The following is a 19,469-nucleotide window of genomic DNA, read 5'->3' as shown; positions in this document are numbered from 1 at the left end:
ATTGCGGGAATGAGATAAGCGCGTTCTTGGGTTACAGTGAAAGGATGTGAATATCATAAACATTTCGTTTGATCTATATACTGTATACACTGTTGCTTGGAATGTACTAGAAATCCATGCGTAATGCGATACTAGGGGCAGCCTGCGGGGCATTGTCTTCTGCTTTCATATCAGACTTTGAAACAACAGCCCCAACGCCGACACTACGGAGGACTTCTTCTAGGAGTCCCTTCTGGTCTGCGTTCATAGAGGCAACCATTGCTCGGAAGACGAGTTGATCTGCCTTTGCGAGTTCCAGGAGATGACCAGCGGACTCCTTATGCACAGACTCGCCTTCACGTTTCGCACGGGCCAGCAAGGCCGACATGACAAGCGAGATGGCCGCAGGGAGTTCCGAGGCAGTGAAAGTGGTGTTGGAAATGCACGAGACTAATGTGCGGGCAATCACTGTGCGTGAATTCTCGGGGTCATTGGGAATATCTCCGTTGTCCATTGGACAGGCCACAAGGAAAGCGATCAACCGCGGGGTGAGGTATCGGCTGATCACATCATCCGTGATGGAACGAGAACCTGGCTTAACAAGGATGGAGCGGATGCAACTGGCTGCCACATTAGCGAGTCCAACGTCCTGAAGACAGTCAAGGAACTCGTCCAAAACTCGGATGAGGACGGGATCCTGTGGCGGGATAACGTGTCCGCCGGCAGTAAGAAGGAAGGTTATGGCGAGAAGAGTGTTCTTGGCACAGGGAATGGAGATGTCCGATTCTCGTCGCTGGGCAATAGTGAGAATGGTCAGGAAGCGCGTGAGGCATCCGCGGAGTTGGAACGACACTACTTCAAGGTCCTCAGGCGATTCTGTTGTGTTTGTGATAGTGTGGATGAACTGCCGGAAGATTGGAAGAGCTTGGGGTACAACGCCATGTTGGCAAATTCCCGTGGCCAGGATGGTGGTGAAGATGTGCAGGATGCATGCGTGAAGATCGTTACGAATGATAGATGGGAAGACCGATGCGACGTCGACGAGAGAACGCAGTGCCAAACGAATAAGGGTAAGAGACTCGTCTGAAGTGACATTGAATCGCGCAAGCGGGGTTGATTCGCGAAGATTAGGAAGCATTCCAGCGAGAACCAAGATAATGCTTCTTGTGAGTTCGAAGAGTTGCTCAATGTCATCAGAAAGGTGGTCGCTGCGTTCCTGATCACCCTTTGCCGCAGGGTGATCTAATGACAAGTTCTGGGCGATCTCGACAATGACTGTTTGGATTGGAGTGGTCTCTGTCAAAACTAGACGGTCGAAGGTATCCATTGTCTCGGTGAAAATTGCGTCTTGGTAGATCGCATTTCCAGATATGACAGGCCTCAAGATTCTCTTCAAAGCCTGCAAAATCTCCAAACGCTGGGATGTCGACGTTCCTTGATCAACCAGTGATTCAAAGGCTAATCCGAACAAGACGAAAAAGAATGCAACTGGCTCTTCGCGGTAATTGATATCATGCCCTTTGTCTTCTTGCTTCTTTGCAACCTTGTTCTCTTTCCCTTTGTCATCTTCACCACTAGGCTCTTCGGGCTCCTCAGGCTGTTGCAATTTGCCATCCAAAGCATCGAAAACGAAATCGATGTCCTTTTCAACAAGGCCAGCAATTGCATCAACCAGGTACAGCCATGTGTCTTGATAGAACTAGAATGTCGTTAGCAATGTTGGAAAAGGAGGATATAGGATTAATTCTTACGTTCAACAAAGTCTCACGGTTGAGAGCAGCATAAACCTCATCCAGGTCGCCACTAGTGCTTGTTCCCAGACTACCAGAAATATCAGGCTCAAATCGCAAACGAGCATATTCCTGTAGAGAAGACAACCAAAGGGGAGTGAGCTTCGCAAGATAAGGTTGAACCACCGAGTTCAAATACTCATGCTCGATACTGGCAATCTGCAGCCGAGCCCAAGCAGAGAACAAGGCAAGTTTCACCATCACACGGGCATTGGAGTTCAAGCCTTTGAGATCTCCAATTTCAGTAGTCCCTGGGTTTTTTGCGAAGTTTTCCAGGCCCAGCACTAGCAGTTTCAAAATTCTGCCCATGCGATCGACATTTGTGACGATCCCAGTGGCGATGAAGGTGGCTGAAACATTGATCGCTTCCGAAGCTAGTTCTGCAGATGAATCAGTTGCGAAGGCGGGTGTAAGTGCCGATCCAATCTGAGCTTGATACTGTTCCAACAGCGAGGCTTCGGCGAAGTCAGGATCGGGGGTCTTGCCAAACATCTTGAGAACCTGGTCAATGATTTTCAACCCCCAGACGCGCAGCTCGATAACATTGGCGGTCGATGCCGAGAAGGCCATCCGGACAATGTCCCCGACATTCTTCTGGAGAGCCAGTTCCGCCGGGATAGCCGAATCTGGCAGGATAGCTTCTTGGACGGTAGCCAAAAGCTCAGAGAGGCAGCTCATGGCGAAGTTACGTGTCTGCCACTTTAACAATTCTTGACCAGAAACACCTTCACTGGCGATATCACCTTGCCCTTCACCAGCAACAGCAGACGCAAAGCCAGCAACCTCGTCATCTGGAATATCTGCCGCAGCCTGAACAGCTGTGCTAGGTACAGGTTCAACCTTGTGACGTGTCTTGGTCATAATATTCTGACAGCGCTGAATCCATGCTTCTGTTTCAGTCAGGGCAGTCTGTTGCAGCCAGTCTTGAATCATTGACTTCAAAGACGTGTTGTTAGGCGCATCATCATAGGCAAGCCAAATATCATCTTCCAAGGACTGGCCTACTGTCTGTATCACAGAGGCAGCGCCTCGCTTCATCAGGTTGTTCAGTCCGCGGACGGCTACATCCCTCATAAGGATGTTATTAGCGCGGAGCTCGCTTTGCAGGCGCTTCACATATCCAGCAAAGTCAACATAGCTGGAGGCATAGAGCGACAAGTGGTCCAAGCACCTGGAGCTTTCGGTGACCAGTGCAGAATTCTCCTCTAGCTGGAACTGGCGGAGCAGAGTCAAGATAAGATTGCGAGTCTTGGCAATGTCCTGCAGGTCGGGACCAAGGACGTTGATGAGCGAGTCCACACATCGGCTGATCACTACAGGTGTCAAGAAAGACATCTCGATATTTGAAGTGGCCAATGCGGCTGCTTCTTCATTGTGTGTGTCAGCATTGTACAGCTGTGCAATCATACCCAGGGAGCCGGAGACAAATGGTGAGAATGTCAGCCCAGCAGAATTGGCGACTCGTTCCAATCCCCCAAGAGCCCAGAAATGGACGACGGGGTGAGGATCATTGCACAAAGACATTAGGACACCGACAATAGTTTTCAGATGCAGACCAGCTGCCATGCCACCAATCTGCGCATGGATACATCCCAAAGCAGCGGCACATCCTGCCCTAGCATTTGGTTCTCTGTTCTCGACAATGGTATCAACCAGCCAGTTTACCTGTGTGTTGGTACAAGCATTTCCAGCGCTGTCGCAAAGCCGTCCCAGTGCTTCAACGCCAATCGTACGAACAATCGGATCAGTGTTCGTAACGAATTTCTGAAGAAGCTCTTGGAAGATCTTATCGGTCGATTGGTTCAGCTTGCCAGCCACAAAGTCTGTTTCTTTGACGGCAACCTTTAAGGCATGCAGTAGGGCAACAGAGATATTGATTACCAATGCTGCTTTTCTGCCAGGGTTCCTCTGCAAGCCTGGGGAAGTGAGGAACGTGGCGATCTGTTCGACGCTGCTTTCTTGAATTTTGGGCGAATGAAGAGCGAGAGCCACAGAGAACAGCTCAATTGCGGAGTTGACAACACCAGTTGTTGGTGGATCAACAGCAAGGGAGTCTCCGTCCCGAAGACTATATAGAAGGACCGCGTCGTGTTCACTAGCCTCGCAGATAGGGAAAGTCAAAGCATCATCAACGGTTTGGTCGACGGAGTCAAGTGCAGACCAAGCAGGGCCCTTCTCATCTTTCTGTGTCCCAGACAAGGTGAGACGAATATATTCTCGGGACAGTCCCGTCACGCCAAAGCCGTAGTTATCACACAAATCCCATAGACCGTCAAATTGTCCAGCGGAGCCAGAAATGGAACTTTCCAGTTGTTTGTATTGAGCATCTGGATCTGCAAAAGACGAGATAGCCAAACTGAGAAGACTGGACTGCGAGATAATGTCACCATGGCTGGGTGGGTGGACATGCACGAGCTTGGAGAAGCACTGCAAGACACGTCGGCGGACCATAGTTGTGTAGTCCTGCAATTGTAGAGAAGGATACAGTCGTTGCGAGATGTCTTCCATAGATTTGGGCTTGGGCAGGTCATCCAAAAATTCAACGGTATTCTGCAGCATTGCAGCAATCCTCTTGGCACCATCTGCCGTTATCAATTTGCTGTTGAATTCCATGAAAACCAACAAAGAGCCTAAAGCACACTCTCGCACGTGGGTAAGGAAGCTGATTTCTAGATTACCAGGTTGAGCAGCATTCTCCTTGCCAAGGTGCTTTGGCAATGCATTCTTCCAGAGAAGCATCAATTGAGAGAGGTGGATTTTGACGAAACTTGGCCCGAGAGGCATCAAACCTCCAATCAAAATCCAGGCCACTTGAATCTGAATACTCGCAACGCGAAGCTCAGAAGTGCTGCTGGTCTTGAGGAGATCGGTGGCTTGTGTGAAAACACGCGCAAACACATCTACTGCACCGTAGAGCGGCTGCAGACGTGAAGTGCTGAGCATTGCAGACAACCCATTTGCATATCCAACACATCGTCGAGGTGACTGGCGCGGAGTACCTAGCTGTCCAATCTCCCTGTTCAGACTGTTCATGCAGATCGTAACACAGGACAGTAGCTGATGGGGAGAAGCAAGAACAAAGTTGCGCAAACAGTGCGCAGTGTGAACCTGCACGGTGTAGCTAGGGTGCGGAAGAACTTGAAGTAGGGCATCACGACAGCTATCCCCATGAACAGTGAAGGCAGAGCCAAGTGACTGTATCAATGAAGACAAGGCGCTGACTGCGCTAGTCAAAGTGTACTTGCTTGGCTCGCGGCGTTCCTGGATGACCTGAGGATAGTCTTTCAAAATATCATTTATTAGCCACTTGGCCGCACTGAGTTGACTGTTTTCGCGCAGTAATTCACGTCCAATGGTATCTTCCAAAATGCTCTTGATGAACTTTCTAGTCATGAGAAGACGAAATCGGTTGTATGTAACCGTAGGATGGTTCAACAACTCGACTAGCAAATTCGTCGCGATTTGCCCATAGCGTTCCTCAACAATCTTATCGCCCAAATTGCGCAGAATATACTTGTAGCATATGCAGATCCCAGCACGTGTGCGATTCGACGTCGTGCTCTTCAAATATTGAGTTGAAAGTTGTCTTAAGAGGTCTGGGAGAAGGAAATAAAGACGGGAATCAGCCTTTTTAGGGGCTGGTGACTCGGACATCTCTGCCTCTTCCTCGTCGCCCAGTCCCGAAGTAGGCTTCTTTGACATCCGCTTCGTCTTCTTGGACTTTGGCTTTGGTGTAGCTGTTATATGCGCTTCTGTCGCATGCAATTTGACAAGTGCTCGGCCAAGAACAGCAGCAACAGCATGACGCACCGGCGCCGCAGGGCTGTCGATAACCTTCCACACGAGTGTTTTGAGATTCTCGAAGTCGGTTGTATTATCGAAAAATGGCTCCATGACAATTAACTGCTCTAAGCATCGGCAGGCGTGCACTTGAACGAAGGTAGATTTGTCACTAGTAGCAGCATTTCGGGCCTGTTTCCAGATGTCGCGCGCGGTGGTCTCATCGAGCGGAACACCAATTCCAACGATGATCTTGCGCAGCACGGCAAAGATAACACCTCGAAGACCAGTGTGATTGCTAGCAGACTTTAGGAGCTTGATCATGGCCGAAGTCGCAACATTCGACTGCATGAACGCACTTTCGCCGACTGTCGCAAAGACCTCCCCTAGACAATGCGCCGCTGCGAACTTGGTCTTCAATTCCGCTTCACTCTTACTAGCGTTCAAGATTCCCAGTAAGTCTGTGATTGTTTCGAAGAGGATGCCGCGATCGCCTTTGCTGAGGATTGCGCCAAAACATCGTCCTAGGTTGTTGCGGAGGACTCGAGTGATAGTCGGTGAGGGCAGGGCTAATATCTTGAACAATTCCTTCTTGAGATCTTTTTGTTGGGAGGAGACCTCGGCTGGTTCCAATCCAGAGATATATTGTACGAGGTCGGACGTGAAAGTGAGCATGTAGAGGTCCTGTTGTTCGGAGGGGAGCGCATGGAGCTTAGGGACGTCGAGCTCCGGAACATCGCTTTGAGGAGGGGGCGCCGGGGCATTTTCGGAAGTAGACATTGGATAGAATCAGGGCAAGTGTAGCCCCATAGAATTAGAAAAGAAGGGAGAAAGGTGAACGTTGGTCAGTTGCGTCAACATCTCCTTATCGTGTGTCCTCACCGTCCGCGGAGGTCGGACAAACAGTCGGCCCGTTACTAGGAATGTATACGCTCCGCATCGGATCTCGAATTTCCTCCAAAGCACTATGGCTCTCCGGCTCAGCAGGTTACTGCGACCGCTCCAGCAGGCGGAATATACCTGTCTAACATGTCGGTCTTTCAGCACTTCCAGCAATGTGTTTTCCGGTCATAACAAATGGTCAACAATCAAGCATGACAAGGCACGGAATGACAAGGCGAAAAGCAAAGAACGTGCAATGGTTGGCAAGGAAATTGCCAATGCTACACAGAGTCCGTATATTATTTAACTGCAGAATTTACACATATCTAACTTTGTCTATTAGTGTGGGGTCCTGACCCGAAGTACAATCCTCGACTGACACTTGCACTATCGAATGCGAAACGAGCCTCCATTCCCAAGATTATTATCGAAGCCGCAATCCTACGAGGGCAGGGATTAAGTGTGTCAGGACAAGCCTTAGAGAGCGTTACGATTGAGGCCATGCTACCAGGCTCCGTGGCTGCAGTTGTCGAATGTCAAACCGATCAGAAGGCGCGGGTACTCCAAGATGTTCGTTATTTGATCAAAGACAATGGAGGGATTGTTACACCGACTACATATCTCTTTGAAAAGAAGGGGAAGGTGGTTTTCGAGAAGAAGGACGGCACGAATCCAGACGACTATCTTGATCAGGCCATCGAAGCTGGTGCGGCGGACATCACTACGGACGATAAGGGCCGCCTAGTGCTACTCACTAACCCTTCGGAGACGAAAAGTGTTGGTGAGACGTTTGCCAAGCTATCTGGCCTCGAAATTGAAGAATTGGAAATATTCTGGGATCCGAATGCGGATACCATGGTTGAGGTGCAGGACGGAGAGCATATCAAGGCCCTTGAAGATCTTTTAAGCGGTTTGCGTGAAGATTCCAGTGTTCAAGATATATACTTGAACTCGACCGAGAAGTTTTGAGTCCGAGCATAGCCTGAGACTGTTTCACTTCGAGGACGAACAATGTACAATATGTGTATAGCGATAGATACCAGGCATTCCAGTGGCGTTGTGCATATTCATTTCTTGGTTTATTAGAGTCAAACCCATTCACTACTCCTTGCGCAAAGCTTTCATCGTGCTTCGCATCAGAATGCCAGTACCCCGAGACCCGATAGTCTCTAGCCAATCTAACATATACACGCGATATTCTTGCCAACTCATCTTAGCACCGCCATCCTTCTCCAGTGCAACAAGTGCTTTGTGGGTAACCGGCTTCCCCAATTTTGGACGGTCACCCGTGATATCCTGATCTTCTTCAACCTCCGCAAAACAAGCGGCAGACAAATTGCAAAAGGCGGCGTGGTGACTGAGAGAGAATGCCGATGTAAGAGTAATATTGAATGCATTCTCACGGTCATAGTGCTTTGCAGCCTCGTTCATGTCGCGGACATAGGTTGCCAGGGCAGTGACCGTCTGTGCTGGGACAAGGCAGCCCAATGCGTTCGGGTCTTCTGTATTCAGGGCTCGGTTGCGCCATAGTATATTGCACATGTCCATCACATACCCGTTGAATCGTAATACCAGGTCGGTTCCGTAGGCTGGGGTGCCTTGTGCTTGGAGGACCTGTGAGCTGACGGAGGCTTCGAATGCGCCTTTGTAGATAGCTAGGATGGACTCAAGACTTGAGATCACGGAGATGTTTGGCGTGAAGGCGAGAGTGTAGACTGTTTGAGCGTAGGGAATGGTAAGTCGGAATCGGGCGTCTTCGGGTGCATGCGAGAAGAGATCTGCTAGAGCCTTGTAAAAGTCGAGTACGGAGTTTGCCGCTGGCTTGAAGGGTTTCTGATGTTCATCTGGGGGAAACTCCAGGATAGAATATGCCAGAAGTTCGACGTGTAAAATCATCTGGCTCAGAGGATAGGATTGTTCTGGTGTTGCTGGTTCTGATCGTAGGCTGATGCCCCATTGGGAGATCAGTGTTGAGTAGAAGCCTAGCAATGCTGTTCTAGATTCTAGGCTTCCATCTAGCGCGGCAGACTCCAGGGGGGATAGTAATTCGCTGCGTAAAGAGTCGAAAGATGTAATTGGGGTATATTGAAGAAGTCGAAAGACATGTTCACGGTTATCTTTGCCATTCCATATTTGCAGATAGGACTTCAAAAATGACCGGATTGAGGATGGGAGATCCTAAGCTTCTGTGAGCTTTTGTTATGGCCATGGCCTAGTTGAAAACATACCTTAGTGAACGAGACATATCCGACAACAAATTCCAATACATATGATAGTGTTTCTGGCTCTTCATCCTCATCTTCGCGGATCATGTCAAGCTTGTCCTCCAGGAAATTTCTCAGCCATTCATTGAGACGATGATATGCAGCTTCAGATTGAACCAGGTGAAGATATTTCTGGGCCATTCCATCGCCTAATGTTGAGATTATTTGATTAGGAAGTTCAATTTTCTCAATACTTTCCACGAAATGGCTAATATCACGAAGTTCCTCAATTGATGTCTGCTTGTAGGATACCCGTGAAGTTTGCAAAGTCGGAACAACCACCTCGATTCTGCTTCTTTTCACAGTCCCCCGATGGACAATTTGAAAATTTGATTGCTGGCCTGTTTGTACTTTTTCTGCGTTTTGATCTTGAATTAATTTTGCATGGCTTGACCATTCAGGGTCAGGATGTTTGAAGAAAAGAGCATTTCTCTTCGATCCGCCGAAATCACCCAAGATGATCTCGGGATAGTAGTTTTTGAAGATCCGAAGGAGACTGATCAATTCTTTGTCATCACCACCGGAGATCTGGATGAGCTCCATCAATGCCTGAATTCGGAAGGGTTTGACATGTTTTCGCCTCGTAATAACAGAAAGCAGGTGGCACAAGGGCTTGCGCAAACTGATCATATCTAGGTGGTTGAAAAGAACCGCATAGAGCTTTGATAGATGTGATCTCTCTTCGAGTATATCATATGAGAGGATCAACCAGCGCAACAGCAAAGCCTGTGTTGCAGGACTGGGTTTGTTCTTGCTAGGCCCAAGACAGCAAACAATTCTCGTAACATTTTTTGACACAATTCTCTCTTGTGGGTACAGATTTTTGACCAGCGAAGTCACTGTGCCTTGATCTAGATTGTTTTTCGTGGTCAGAATCTTCAGCAGACGTGCAAGCGCGGATTGCGGAATGCCGCTGTCGTACGCGTCTGAAGCGATCGTTTTGGTTAGTTGGCTAACATCTGTGTACCTCTGCTTCGGTGGGACGAATGCAACTGCCATAGACTATCAGTATCGCGTCCCGCTCTCTCAGGGCTATGTCTTGGCCATACCAGCTTCCAAGTGCTCAACTGCATCAAGCAGATTGCTTGACCGGTTGTCTGGAAAGTTGTCAGTCACTGGTTGATTGGAGGAACTCGAGTTGGCCACAAATTACCTGCACCAGTCGTCATGTTTACAGGCTTGGTCGCAATAAAATCCAGTAATTGACTTGCTTTCCAATCCTAGGGTGCATTTGCGTTAAGGCTTGATGTTGACGCGCAGCCGCAGAATGGCGCGCCGTGGCTTCAATTACGCGAAGTAGTGGCTGCCACAAGCATGAGTTGATGTACAGAACAAAATTTAAGCATTGAAACAAAGACACAGGAATTGATGCTTTGGCGCAGATCTCCCTGGCAGTTGCATAGAGAAATGAACGTGGGCGCGACGAAAGCGCCCTAAGCCTAATCCGGTAACTATCAACAACTCTGTAGCCATCTCTTCTTTCGCCTTCTCGTGATAGATCTACGTGGTTATGACCAATACTGAAGTTCATAGTCTACAGATTTGGTTGCTGAATCCGAAATTTAGAGCTTAATGGTAAAATATCGGGATAACGAGACTAGCATTTCAAGGTTGCCAAAATCTAGCGGGAAAAAATGGCCAGTTCAAGCAGCACCAAAATCTATGCAAACAGATTACAAATAAATCGGCCCAAACTTGGAGAATCCCTGCCTCTAAGCGTAATGTTCACTTTCTCTTGCGGGTGTCCGACTTGGGTGTAGCCTTGGAAGAAGACTTAGCAACCTCCGGCTCATTCTTGTCCTCGATGGCAGGGGTGGACTCCTCCTCCTCATCGCTGTCACCTCCCTGGCCAAACTCGTTGACACGCTTGTAGTCAACCTTGTACTTCCAACCCTGATAGAGCCAGATAAAGAAGATAACGTCGTCACGAAGGGTAGCCAGGCGGTGGAGCCATGGCATCTTGACAGTAAAAGCGAAGAGGTCATCGATGAAGGTGTTGAGGAACTTGTAAGTCAGAGCCTTGCCGGGCATGTGGGCAACAGACTTCAGACGGTAGTTGATGTACAGACTGGGGACCATCATGAGGAAGCCGTAGGCGTAGACACTACCCACAAGAGTCTGGATGATGTAGGAGTACCAAGACTTGTGGGTATTGTAGACCAAGCTGTATCCAGCATATGCCAGGAGAAGGGGCACGGCCAAGATGTACAGATAGCGGAAGGCAATCTCATCGTACTCCTTGGTCTTCTCTTCAGTTTCAGATAGCTTGTGCTTGTCCTCGAAGACAATCACATAAGGCAGGAAAGAGAACCAAGAGTTGGCTGGGGGAGGGCGCAGGCGAACGTCAACAGTTTTGGTAACTTTCCAGAATTCCAGCAGGATACCGAATCCTTGACTAGCCAGGATCATCCAAGAGGTGTTCTCGCTGTTGTCCATCAGGTACAAGAAGATAACAGCCTGCATGAAGACATTGGCCAAAATAGTGCGAACAGAAGTACCAACAATATCCTTCTTCTTACGCCAGTGGGACTAAGATGACGATATTAGCAAGGGGCGACCAAGAGTCGGAAAAAAGATAACTTACAATGTCGTTCTTGAAGGCCAGAGTTTCAAACAGCATGTGCAGGATAGTGACTATACCGGTGGTACCGAGGAGCCAGATGTTGGTGTCCAACAAGATCTCCTTGACCATCTCCCACTCGGTTCCATCGCCACCACCGGGGGCGGAGCCACCATAGGCAGCTTGGCGAGAGCTTTGCTTAGAGCCTTCGTCAACACTGGCGATGATGCTGAACTTCCAGTTGGCCATGTTGTTGACAGTAATGCGCAATGGGAGGGTCTCAACAGTAGAGTTCAACTCGGTCATGTGGCTCTTCAACTGCCAGAAAGTATTGAAGAAAGCGATGGGGTAATACCATCCGTTCTTTCCAGTAGCATCACGAGCACCGGTGCGCTCCAGTTGCAAGTACTGGCGGGAGGCAGGGTGCAGCTGGCCCAGCTTCTGAGTTCCAGAGTCTGGGATCAAAGACAAAGTGAAGTTGGGGTGGTAGTACGACATCGTTTGCAAATCCGGAACATGGTCATCATTCTCCTGTTGCTCAGCCTCCTCGGCAGTCGCCAAGAGGTTCTTCAACTTCTTGACCTTCTTCTTGGGGTGGTACTGGTTTAGAGGACGTAGGAAGTGCACGGCATCGGCTGTGTTGTAGTCCTTGGCAGCTGGGTCCAATTGATATCCAGTGCGCGCCATGAAGAAGTGAGCCCAGAGAGTTCCATTCTGTTGAACCTGCTTCGGGACCTTGATGGTGGTGTCGACTTCACGAGTGTCACTGTAATTTCCGATAGTGAAGTTCTTCTCCTGCAACACAAGCACGCTGTCCGAGGACTTGAAGTTGGGCACAATGATTGAGGGTGTCACGTAGATGCTGAGATCGATGGCGCTGTCGGCCGGCCAAATAGGAGCGATGGAATCGGGGATAGGACTGGACTCGGCGATTTCGCTGGGATGCGGGCGATCTGCGAAGGCAGGAATCCCACCCGAATTGGCACTGGGGGTAGTAGCATTCTGCTTGTTGCCAAAGAATTGACTGATAGCAAACTGTGCCAGCAAGAAGATTCCAAGGCCCTGGAGGGCACCCTTGAAGCCCGACTAGAGAGGGGTCAGTACAGGAGAGATAAAGAAAATCCGTCGCAAACACTTACGTTGGACTCCTCCTGTCTTCGAGGCCTCTGTTCAGGCATACTGTGACCAAATCCCTGAAAAGCCGAGATGAAGAACAGAGGAAAAGAAGAGAAGAAGAAAAACGAGAGAAGTGGCCAGAGAAAGCATTAATTAGGTCCAGGCCCGAGCCCCCAAGAAGCTACGGGAAGCGCCTTGGCATTCTCTCCAACTGCAACTCCGCATCTTCGCATGGCTGGGCGACTTCTTCTTTCTCACTGATTGCGCAATGGGTATTTACGGCGTATCCTGGCGTTGATTGACTCTATGGATCCTTCTTTCGATCCCCGCGTGCAATTTCCGGCGCACAATGGGCCTCGAGTATGGGTGATCACTGCGGGGGATTCACCTATCGGTATCTCCGTCGCGCGACAGGTCCTTGCGCACGGCGACTCTGCGTTCCTCGGACTGGCGCACACGGCTTTAGAACGTGATGAACGTCGTCGCAATGAATTTAACGCTTTCCTCGTCGAGGTGGAGGGACATCGCGGCGACGGATGGGGTCAGCGCATGAAGACTGTTCCGTTGGATATCCGGTGCGCCTCCAAAAGCCACTTACAAGTGATAGCCCCCCAGCTGTTGGACAGTAACTTACAATTTTTGTGGCGCAGAATGATGGGTGAATGTCAGGCCTTTATCGCAGATGCCGTTGCAACATTCGGAAGGATTGATATACTTCTATGCTGTACAAGCCAAGGTGCAATGTCCCGGTACTCTCGGTATAGTCCATCAGACCGCTAACGTCTTCAAAGCCCTCATTGGAACTGTCGAAGAGCTTTCGGCTTCAACCCAGACTATGAATCTCGTGCGCGACCAATTCGAAATTAATTATTTCGGCCCTCTCAATATTATCAAGGCAGCACTTCCTTATATGCGAAAAGAGCGTTCTGGGCATGTCATGATTATATCAGGAATCAGTAAGATATTCACCTTGACAAATCATGGGCGATTGGTTTTAACTATATACAGCCGCGCATATCGGCACACCCGGACTAGGAATGTATTGCGCAGCAGGTTGGGCCCTGGAAGGATTCTGTGATGTTAGTTACGTTATCTACTCTTCAAAATATCTACTCTTCAAAATGACCAAGTGATATACTAATTGATCCGCAGAGCCTGGCCTACGAGATCGCCCCGTTCAACGTCAAACTCACCATCTTTCAATGCAGCATTGAAATCGGCATCCTCACAAACCTAGTCACAAGCGTTCCCCCGATCTTCCCAGCGTACTCTCCCGCCAACAACCAAGCCCCTCTCTTCCGCGGGATTCTCAACCACCTCGTCCCTCAACTTCCCGATGCAGGTGGATCATCTGGAAGTCCGGCTTCACCCACTGCAACGCGGGATGAAAGTGCCCGAGTAAGCTCCATTGAAAACGGGCCGTTCTCTGCACCAGAGGTTGTCTCCATGCATCCTCCATTAAGCTCTGCACATCTCGAGGTACTTGTGTTAGAGACCGTATATGCTATCACGTCTATCGGAGGCCATGAAAACCCGCCTTCACGGCATATTGTTGGGCAGGAAGGCGTTGCTAGTGTCAAAGAGAAACTTAAAACCGTCAGTGAAGAGCTGGAGGATTTTATACAGGCTAGTTTTGCTGTTGATGTTGCTGTGGACTCTGATCCCATGGCTCTTATGCCTGGAATGAATGAAGAGCCTTAGTACATAGGGCATATCAACCCTTTGAGATCTCTCAATATTATAATATTTTTAAAGCGGTACAAGAAGGCCACCCCCAACAATTAATTGCGACTAAGTTGAATGTAAAATTTGATGTAAAATACAATAAGTTACTCAAAATCCGCTAAAATGCGACTTCATGTAATGCACTGGTCGCATTTTGTTCTGGGAGGTGGTGGCTTTTTAGTACTAGACTATCTCTTTGCTTGTAATGTGTAAGTTGGTTGGAGCTTGAATCTGTAACAATTTATTGTTGGCAAGCTGCAAAGGAAAGTTGTGTAGCATAGAGCCATAGTGTGTTCTCTCTAGATAACAGCGAGGGGGGTCAAGAGAGTAAGTAGTCTTCCGAAATTACAGGAGCTGGAAGTTGTGCGGACTCAACGCCAAGGGTATTTATGGGTGCTCCAAGACGAAGCACTGGCGGATCAGATCTAAAGAACAAAAAAAAAAAAAAAAAACACCCCTACGTCTGTTCATTCTGAACGAACCAAGCTTCTCGCACATCAAAGAGACTTCCTATGTCCTGATTATTTCGGATGCAGCGAATGTCTTTCCAGCCATTCGCAACACGGCCGTTGGGCATGCGGCCATCGATCTGCAGCATCGCTATGGCAAGGCCGCCAGGCGACATAATGTTCGGGACGATGATGTCATCTTCATCAATGGCCGTAGATTGAGAAGAGATAAGATTCGGATCTTGCGCCTGAGAGCTTGCAGGAATGTCGATTTCATGCTGCTCGCTCTCCGAGGATACCTCAGTCTTTGATATGGAAGCATTGACAATGTCAGTGGGCTGTTCAGCTATCTCGTCTGTGATATCCAGATCGATAGGTACATCTCCAGGCAATGATGGGACAGGGACAGATGTGATATCAGCTATTGCCATGATGTTTGGATCGGAAGGAAGAGCAGGGGTCGAGTTGCTTTCTTCGAGGTCGGATGTCTCCGATGCGGGGTTTGGCGCGAGTAGCTTTCGGGGCTTCTTGGGTGGCTGTCCTCGATTGCGTTTCACTGGGGAATCGGATTCAATCTCAGGCGGATTTTGAGTTGGGCGCTTAAGACCGTTGGAATTCTCTTTTCGATCGGGTTTGGCAATTATAACACTAATGTCTTTCGCAATTTCTGGATCCTCCTCATTGGAAGATTGCGCGACAGTCTCAGACACTGTCCCGGTATATACTTGCGTATCGTCATGATTCTGGGCAGAGGGGCCGCTGTGCAAGGGAGCTTCTGTGGTACCTTCCAAGGATCTATCATTTGAAGCTGCAGGAGTTGTGAGTGTCTGTGGATGTATTTTCATATCGAGTCCTGCGTTTATCTGATCCTTTGCAGGAGCACCGCATTCCTGAGCTTGGTGAGAAGTGCCACGGAGAAACACTAGTTGACCAGGTGGGATCGCAAAGGTCATCTTGACTCCATCAAATTTGACAATCTGCACAAGTCAGCAAGTAGCGAGACCCGAAATGAATAATTAGGACGTACTCTGGACTCTTTCTGAATGAATATTCTGTCTGGCCCTTTGCCGTAGACATATTCAAACCTCCAGATATCGCCGAGCCGGAAAGCACCCTCGTCAATAAGGGTTTTTATTTTCACATGCGCCATCTCCCCGGCAGTTGCTCTCATAGCTGCCTTTTGCTTTTGGCCCCAAAACTGCTCGTATTCTCGTTCTTTGAAGTTGTCGAAGTCGCCGGCCTGGCGCTTCTGTCTGGCATCCTCGGCCTGGTGCAGCCATTCAGGGTCATAGCGGCCATTTTGTAGATCGAGCTGGAATTGACGAATACCATCTCGCCAATTATTCGAGTACCGGATGAAATTGTCGGGAATTGGAGGTATCTTGGCATTTGGGTCGTCCGTGGTGGTCTCCGCATCGGGGTGAACGCCTGCGGGGAGTAAAGCGAGGATCTCCCGCTTCTCACTTTCTTCAAGGCAATTCCATGCTTGCGGTTGCGTAAGCAGTTTCTAAATTTAAGTATATTAGCATAAAGCTTGAGCAAGCGAAAGAAGTGACGATCATACCACAAGGTCTAAGTCAATGAGGAGAGACTTGTCGCTAGTGAAGAGCTGCTCTTCACTCCATTTACCTCTCGCGGCAGCTCTCCGGGGAGTCCTGGTCCGAGAGCCTTCAGTGGGGGTTGGCATAGCAGAACCTCTTCGTTCTGCTACATTAGCAGAGCCGGCAGTAGGACCACTAGGACATTATTGTACAGAGTCAGTAAGCTGAAGTGAGAAGAAATGCGGAGTCGTAGCTCACCCGCATATGTTACTGCCCCTCGTGACCGCCTTTCTCGGCGCCATTCTGGCCTTCCACGGGGCAAAACAACAAGATGTTGTGCTTCTCAACAAAAGAGCAAAGACGCAACAATGGTGAGATCAACGCAGATTGCAAGGTTGGATGGTAAGTGTTTCTTGAAGTTGTTCAAAAGGTTCAAGTGCTAATAGTGAGGGAAACAGGCCTGATGTTGGCTGCCTCGGTCGACGATGAGCAGGTAAGTCCAATAAGAGAAGGCTGAGGTGATCAACAACTGACAGTAGTCGCAGGCTGAGTCGGAACTTGCTGAGATCAAAGGCCAGGCCAAAATGATTTTTCGGCGCTTGAATCGCAACTCAGCGCCTCAAGCCAGCATTGAATCCGGCCAATACAATCTCCAGTAAGCTGCATTCAACGTCTTCATCGGACCTAGATGGGACTATTATAAGAACAATTCTGACTGTACTGCAGCTACACTATCCAGGATGACCTTTGTTTCTTGTGCATTTGCGACAAATCATACCCCCGCAAGCTTGCCTTCACCTATCTTGCTGATCTGGCCACGGAATTTACAACTACCTACAACTCTTCACAATACCTCTCTCCTACGCTCCGCCCATACGCTTTTGTTGAATTTGACACCTTCATCCAGCGCACCAAGAAACTATACCAAGACGGCCGTGCATCTCAGAACCTGGACAAGCTGAACGATGAGCTCCGTGATGTAACGAAGGTCATGACAAAGAACATTGAGGACCTCCTGTACCGTGGTGATAGTTTGGAGCGCATGGGCGAGTTGTCTGGAAGACTGCGCGAGGACAGCAAGAAATACCGAAAGGCGGCTGTGCGCATCAACTGGGAACTGTTGTTGAAGCAGTACGGACCTTTTGCTGGTGTTGGGCTTGTCATTTTAATTCTTCTCTTCTGGCGATTCTTCTGATCCCTCGCTTTCAAGGGCCTTGTTTCTGGGTCCCCCTTGTATGAATGTATGCATAGTTAATACCTCGGTGGTTGCGGGATACAATACACCAATTCTAGAATGCAAAGATTTATGTCAAAACATGTATTGGATTCGATATCTAGATCTCATCTTCTTCTTCATCAAAGTCATCCTCTTCGCCCATGTCGTAAAGAATACGACCTCCTTCACCAGGTCCATTTCCATGCTGGGCATCAAAGTAGGGTAGCACCACGCCCTCTCTATCACGCCTTTGTCTGTCAGTAAGACCCAGCTCAAATGTCGACGTAGGCTCCTCATCTTCGGGGCCAATGTGTCGCTCCATAGGAGGATTGTACAAAACGTTGTCGTCGAGCAGGGTCACCACTTCTTTCAAGTGCTGTGGCGAATAGCGCGAAGCAGGCGGGAGGAGATACCATTCCAAAACACCACGGCCACTCTTCCGCCGGTGCTCTAACTCAATAACAAGACCCTCTGCAGCACCAGTCCCAACCAGTCTGTCCAATCGGCCAAGTAGGATGCCTTCTTGTTCTTCTTCGAGGCCGAAGACTGGCGGCGCTAAACTGCGGTCTCGAGCAGCCTTTTGTGCTAGGATGTGTGAAAATGAATGGAGAGTGATGATGCTTGTAGCCAGATACGTCAACACGGAGATTGGCGATGGCGAGTAAGAATTTTGCTGTGAGGGTTCGGGGACATCTTGATGGTATGTCACCACGAGCGATGCATCCACCTTTGCTGTTGGAGACGTGGGTGCAATGAATGACCCAAGGAAAGAGGGCAAATGGAAGCTAGGGTCTGATCTCCTAGAACCCAATAATGGGTTGATTGAATCAATCAGAATAAGACGTCCTGATCAGACAGTAAGCAAAAGCGCGCGGGCAGAATAACCGGATGAGACTTACTACGCGATGGATTGGCAGATGCAACTGCATTGACTTCTTTAATAATATCGGCGGGGCTCTTGCGTCGAGTTGACACAAAGGCATCGACGCCTTCTGGTTGTTTTAGGGTTTCAAACGCGATTAGTGTGACATGAACTTTGGACAACTATTGAACAGGTTAGCTTAGCTAGCTCCTCATACATGGGTGCGCAGCCTTGACTAGGTCTTGCAATATGTTCCTGGAAGCTTACCTTGGCACGTCTGATGTATTCTTTATAGAGCGGTGTGGCCGGTTGCTCTAACGAGTCCTGGACAAGTGTGAGGGGCGACGCTGTGTCCCGGGAACTCAAGAGTTTAGAGATTAAGAGCAAATTATGCGTCCGTCTGTGGGAAAGGTTGACAGGTGCCATGTTTATCCAGATCTGAAGTGTTGCACCAATAGGCTTCAGGGGGCGCGGGGATGATGAACGCACAGGAAGTGGGGGCTGCAAAAATTTTGCGGTGGAATTTAGAGTTGAGGCTCAGCGTGGATTTTGCCGCGGAGTGGGGCCTCTCTGCTTGTGCCGAGTCTACTACATTTCTCAGACATGACACTGTATGGTTAATGGGAACATAGAGTGGTTGGTATTGCAGAAATACACTTGCTCTTTGTCTATAATTTGCTACTAACATTCCTACCCCTGTTATATCTGTAGAGTGAATACAGCGAAACTCGGCCATAAGACATCTCAATAATCAAGGTTTTAGTGATAATAACGTAGACCATAAGTATTTGACTTTGTTTGTATTCCGTACGCTTATTGTTAGCAAATGTCTCAAGGAAAGCGTACGATTTATTCACGTTGTTCACGAACCAGATGAATCTGAAAGAATATGTTTGATTCCACGATTTTCCGATTAAAGATATATGTTGAGATTTATGGTGGCCGGCCATGAATTACGCCATGAATGAGCCATGACGGCAACCGAAAAGTGATTCATCACCTGGGAAATCTTATTAGGACTAGCTTAAGGCTGAGTTTTCTGGTATATAAGGAGGTTCTCATGCAAATAAGAATCTCCAGACTTAAACACCTCGGTAATCTATTGTTAGATTATCAATATTGTACAGTCGTACCCGCCATCGTTCCCTACTTGCATCGTAACTTTTAACAATATATACATTTTCCTTATATGTTCAAATTAACTACACCAGTAATGGTACCACTTAGCTAAGTAATAGCCCCCTCTTTGACTATTATTTATCAAGGCCAAGTACAGAATCTCTTATCTCTGACCAACGCGTTTGC

General features: G+C 48.7%; 8 protein-coding genes across 8 annotated transcripts; 3 read left to right on the top strand and 5 right to left on the bottom strand.

The window, feature by feature from the left end:
* Nucleotides 1-106: 106 nt before the first annotated feature.
* N7511_006113 (AP-1 complex accessory protein LAA1) lies at nt 107-6,329 on the bottom strand (the record flags this gene model as incomplete). The annotated part of the gene is made up of 2 exons (XM_057128490.1): nt 107-1,678; nt 1,731-6,329. 2 exons carry the CDS (start codon nt 6,327-6,329, stop codon nt 107-109), a joined length of 6,171 nt encoding a protein of 2,056 aa, XP_056983046.1.
* A 187-nt stretch (nt 6,330-6,516) lies between these two features.
* N7511_006112 (post-initiation translation factor DPC29) lies at nt 6,517-7,400 on the top strand (the record flags this gene model as incomplete). Its single annotated transcript, XM_057128489.1, has 2 exons — nt 6,517-6,721; nt 6,775-7,400. 2 exons carry the CDS (start codon nt 6,517-6,519, stop codon nt 7,398-7,400), a joined length of 831 nt encoding a protein of 276 aa, XP_056983045.1.
* A 132-nt stretch (nt 7,401-7,532) lies between these two features.
* Nucleotides 7,533-9,864, bottom strand: N7511_006111 (Mis6 domain protein; the record flags this gene model as incomplete). The annotated part of the gene is made up of 4 exons (XM_057128488.1): nt 7,533-8,609; nt 8,660-9,687; nt 9,745-9,792; nt 9,849-9,864. 4 exons carry the CDS (start codon nt 9,862-9,864, stop codon nt 7,533-7,535), a joined length of 2,169 nt encoding a protein of 722 aa, XP_056983044.1.
* Nucleotides 9,865-10,420: 556 nt separating this feature from the next.
* Nucleotides 10,421-12,433, bottom strand: N7511_006110 (CLPTM1 family protein; the record flags this gene model as incomplete). Its single annotated transcript, XM_057128487.1, has 3 exons — nt 10,421-11,224; nt 11,280-12,341; nt 12,395-12,433. The coding sequence occupies 3 exons, from the start codon at nt 12,431-12,433 to the stop codon at nt 10,421-10,423; spliced, it is 1,905 nt and encodes a 634-aa protein (XP_056983043.1).
* A 244-nt stretch (nt 12,434-12,677) lies between these two features.
* Nucleotides 12,678-14,072, top strand: N7511_006109 (short chain dehydrogenase/reductase family protein; the record flags this gene model as incomplete). The annotated part of the gene is made up of 5 exons (XM_057128486.1): nt 12,678-12,946; nt 13,022-13,107; nt 13,163-13,327; nt 13,380-13,450; nt 13,524-14,072. The coding sequence occupies 5 exons, from the start codon at nt 12,678-12,680 to the stop codon at nt 14,070-14,072; spliced, it is 1,140 nt and encodes a 379-aa protein (XP_056983042.1).
* A 481-nt stretch (nt 14,073-14,553) lies between these two features.
* Nucleotides 14,554-16,232, bottom strand: N7511_006108 (uncharacterized protein; the record flags this gene model as incomplete). The annotated part of the gene is made up of 3 exons (XM_057128485.1): nt 14,554-15,522; nt 15,573-16,052; nt 16,110-16,232. 3 exons carry the CDS (start codon nt 16,230-16,232, stop codon nt 14,554-14,556), a joined length of 1,572 nt encoding a protein of 523 aa, XP_056983041.1.
* Nucleotides 16,233-16,454: 222 nt separating this feature from the next.
* On the top strand, nt 16,455-17,281 carry N7511_006107 (SNAP receptor SEC22; the record flags this gene model as incomplete). The annotated part of the gene is made up of 4 exons (XM_057128484.1): nt 16,455-16,488; nt 16,545-16,579; nt 16,632-16,741; nt 16,813-17,281. 4 exons carry the CDS (start codon nt 16,455-16,457, stop codon nt 17,279-17,281), a joined length of 648 nt encoding a protein of 215 aa, XP_056983040.1.
* A 139-nt stretch (nt 17,282-17,420) lies between these two features.
* Nucleotides 17,421-18,590, bottom strand: N7511_006106 (Elongator subunit IKI1; the record flags this gene model as incomplete). Its single annotated transcript, XM_057128483.1, has 3 exons — nt 17,421-18,148; nt 18,202-18,346; nt 18,432-18,590. The coding sequence occupies 3 exons, from the start codon at nt 18,588-18,590 to the stop codon at nt 17,421-17,423; spliced, it is 1,032 nt and encodes a 343-aa protein (XP_056983039.1).
* Nucleotides 18,591-19,469: the final 879 nt, after the last annotated feature.

This window comes from Penicillium nucicola (assembly GCF_028828085.1).
Source record: "Penicillium nucicola strain IBT 29836 chromosome Unknown utg000006l, whole genome shotgun sequence".
Lineage (NCBI taxonomy): Eukaryota > Fungi > Ascomycota > Eurotiomycetes > Eurotiales > Aspergillaceae > Penicillium > Penicillium nucicola.
This window is presented reverse-complemented; position numbering and strand designations above follow the sequence as displayed.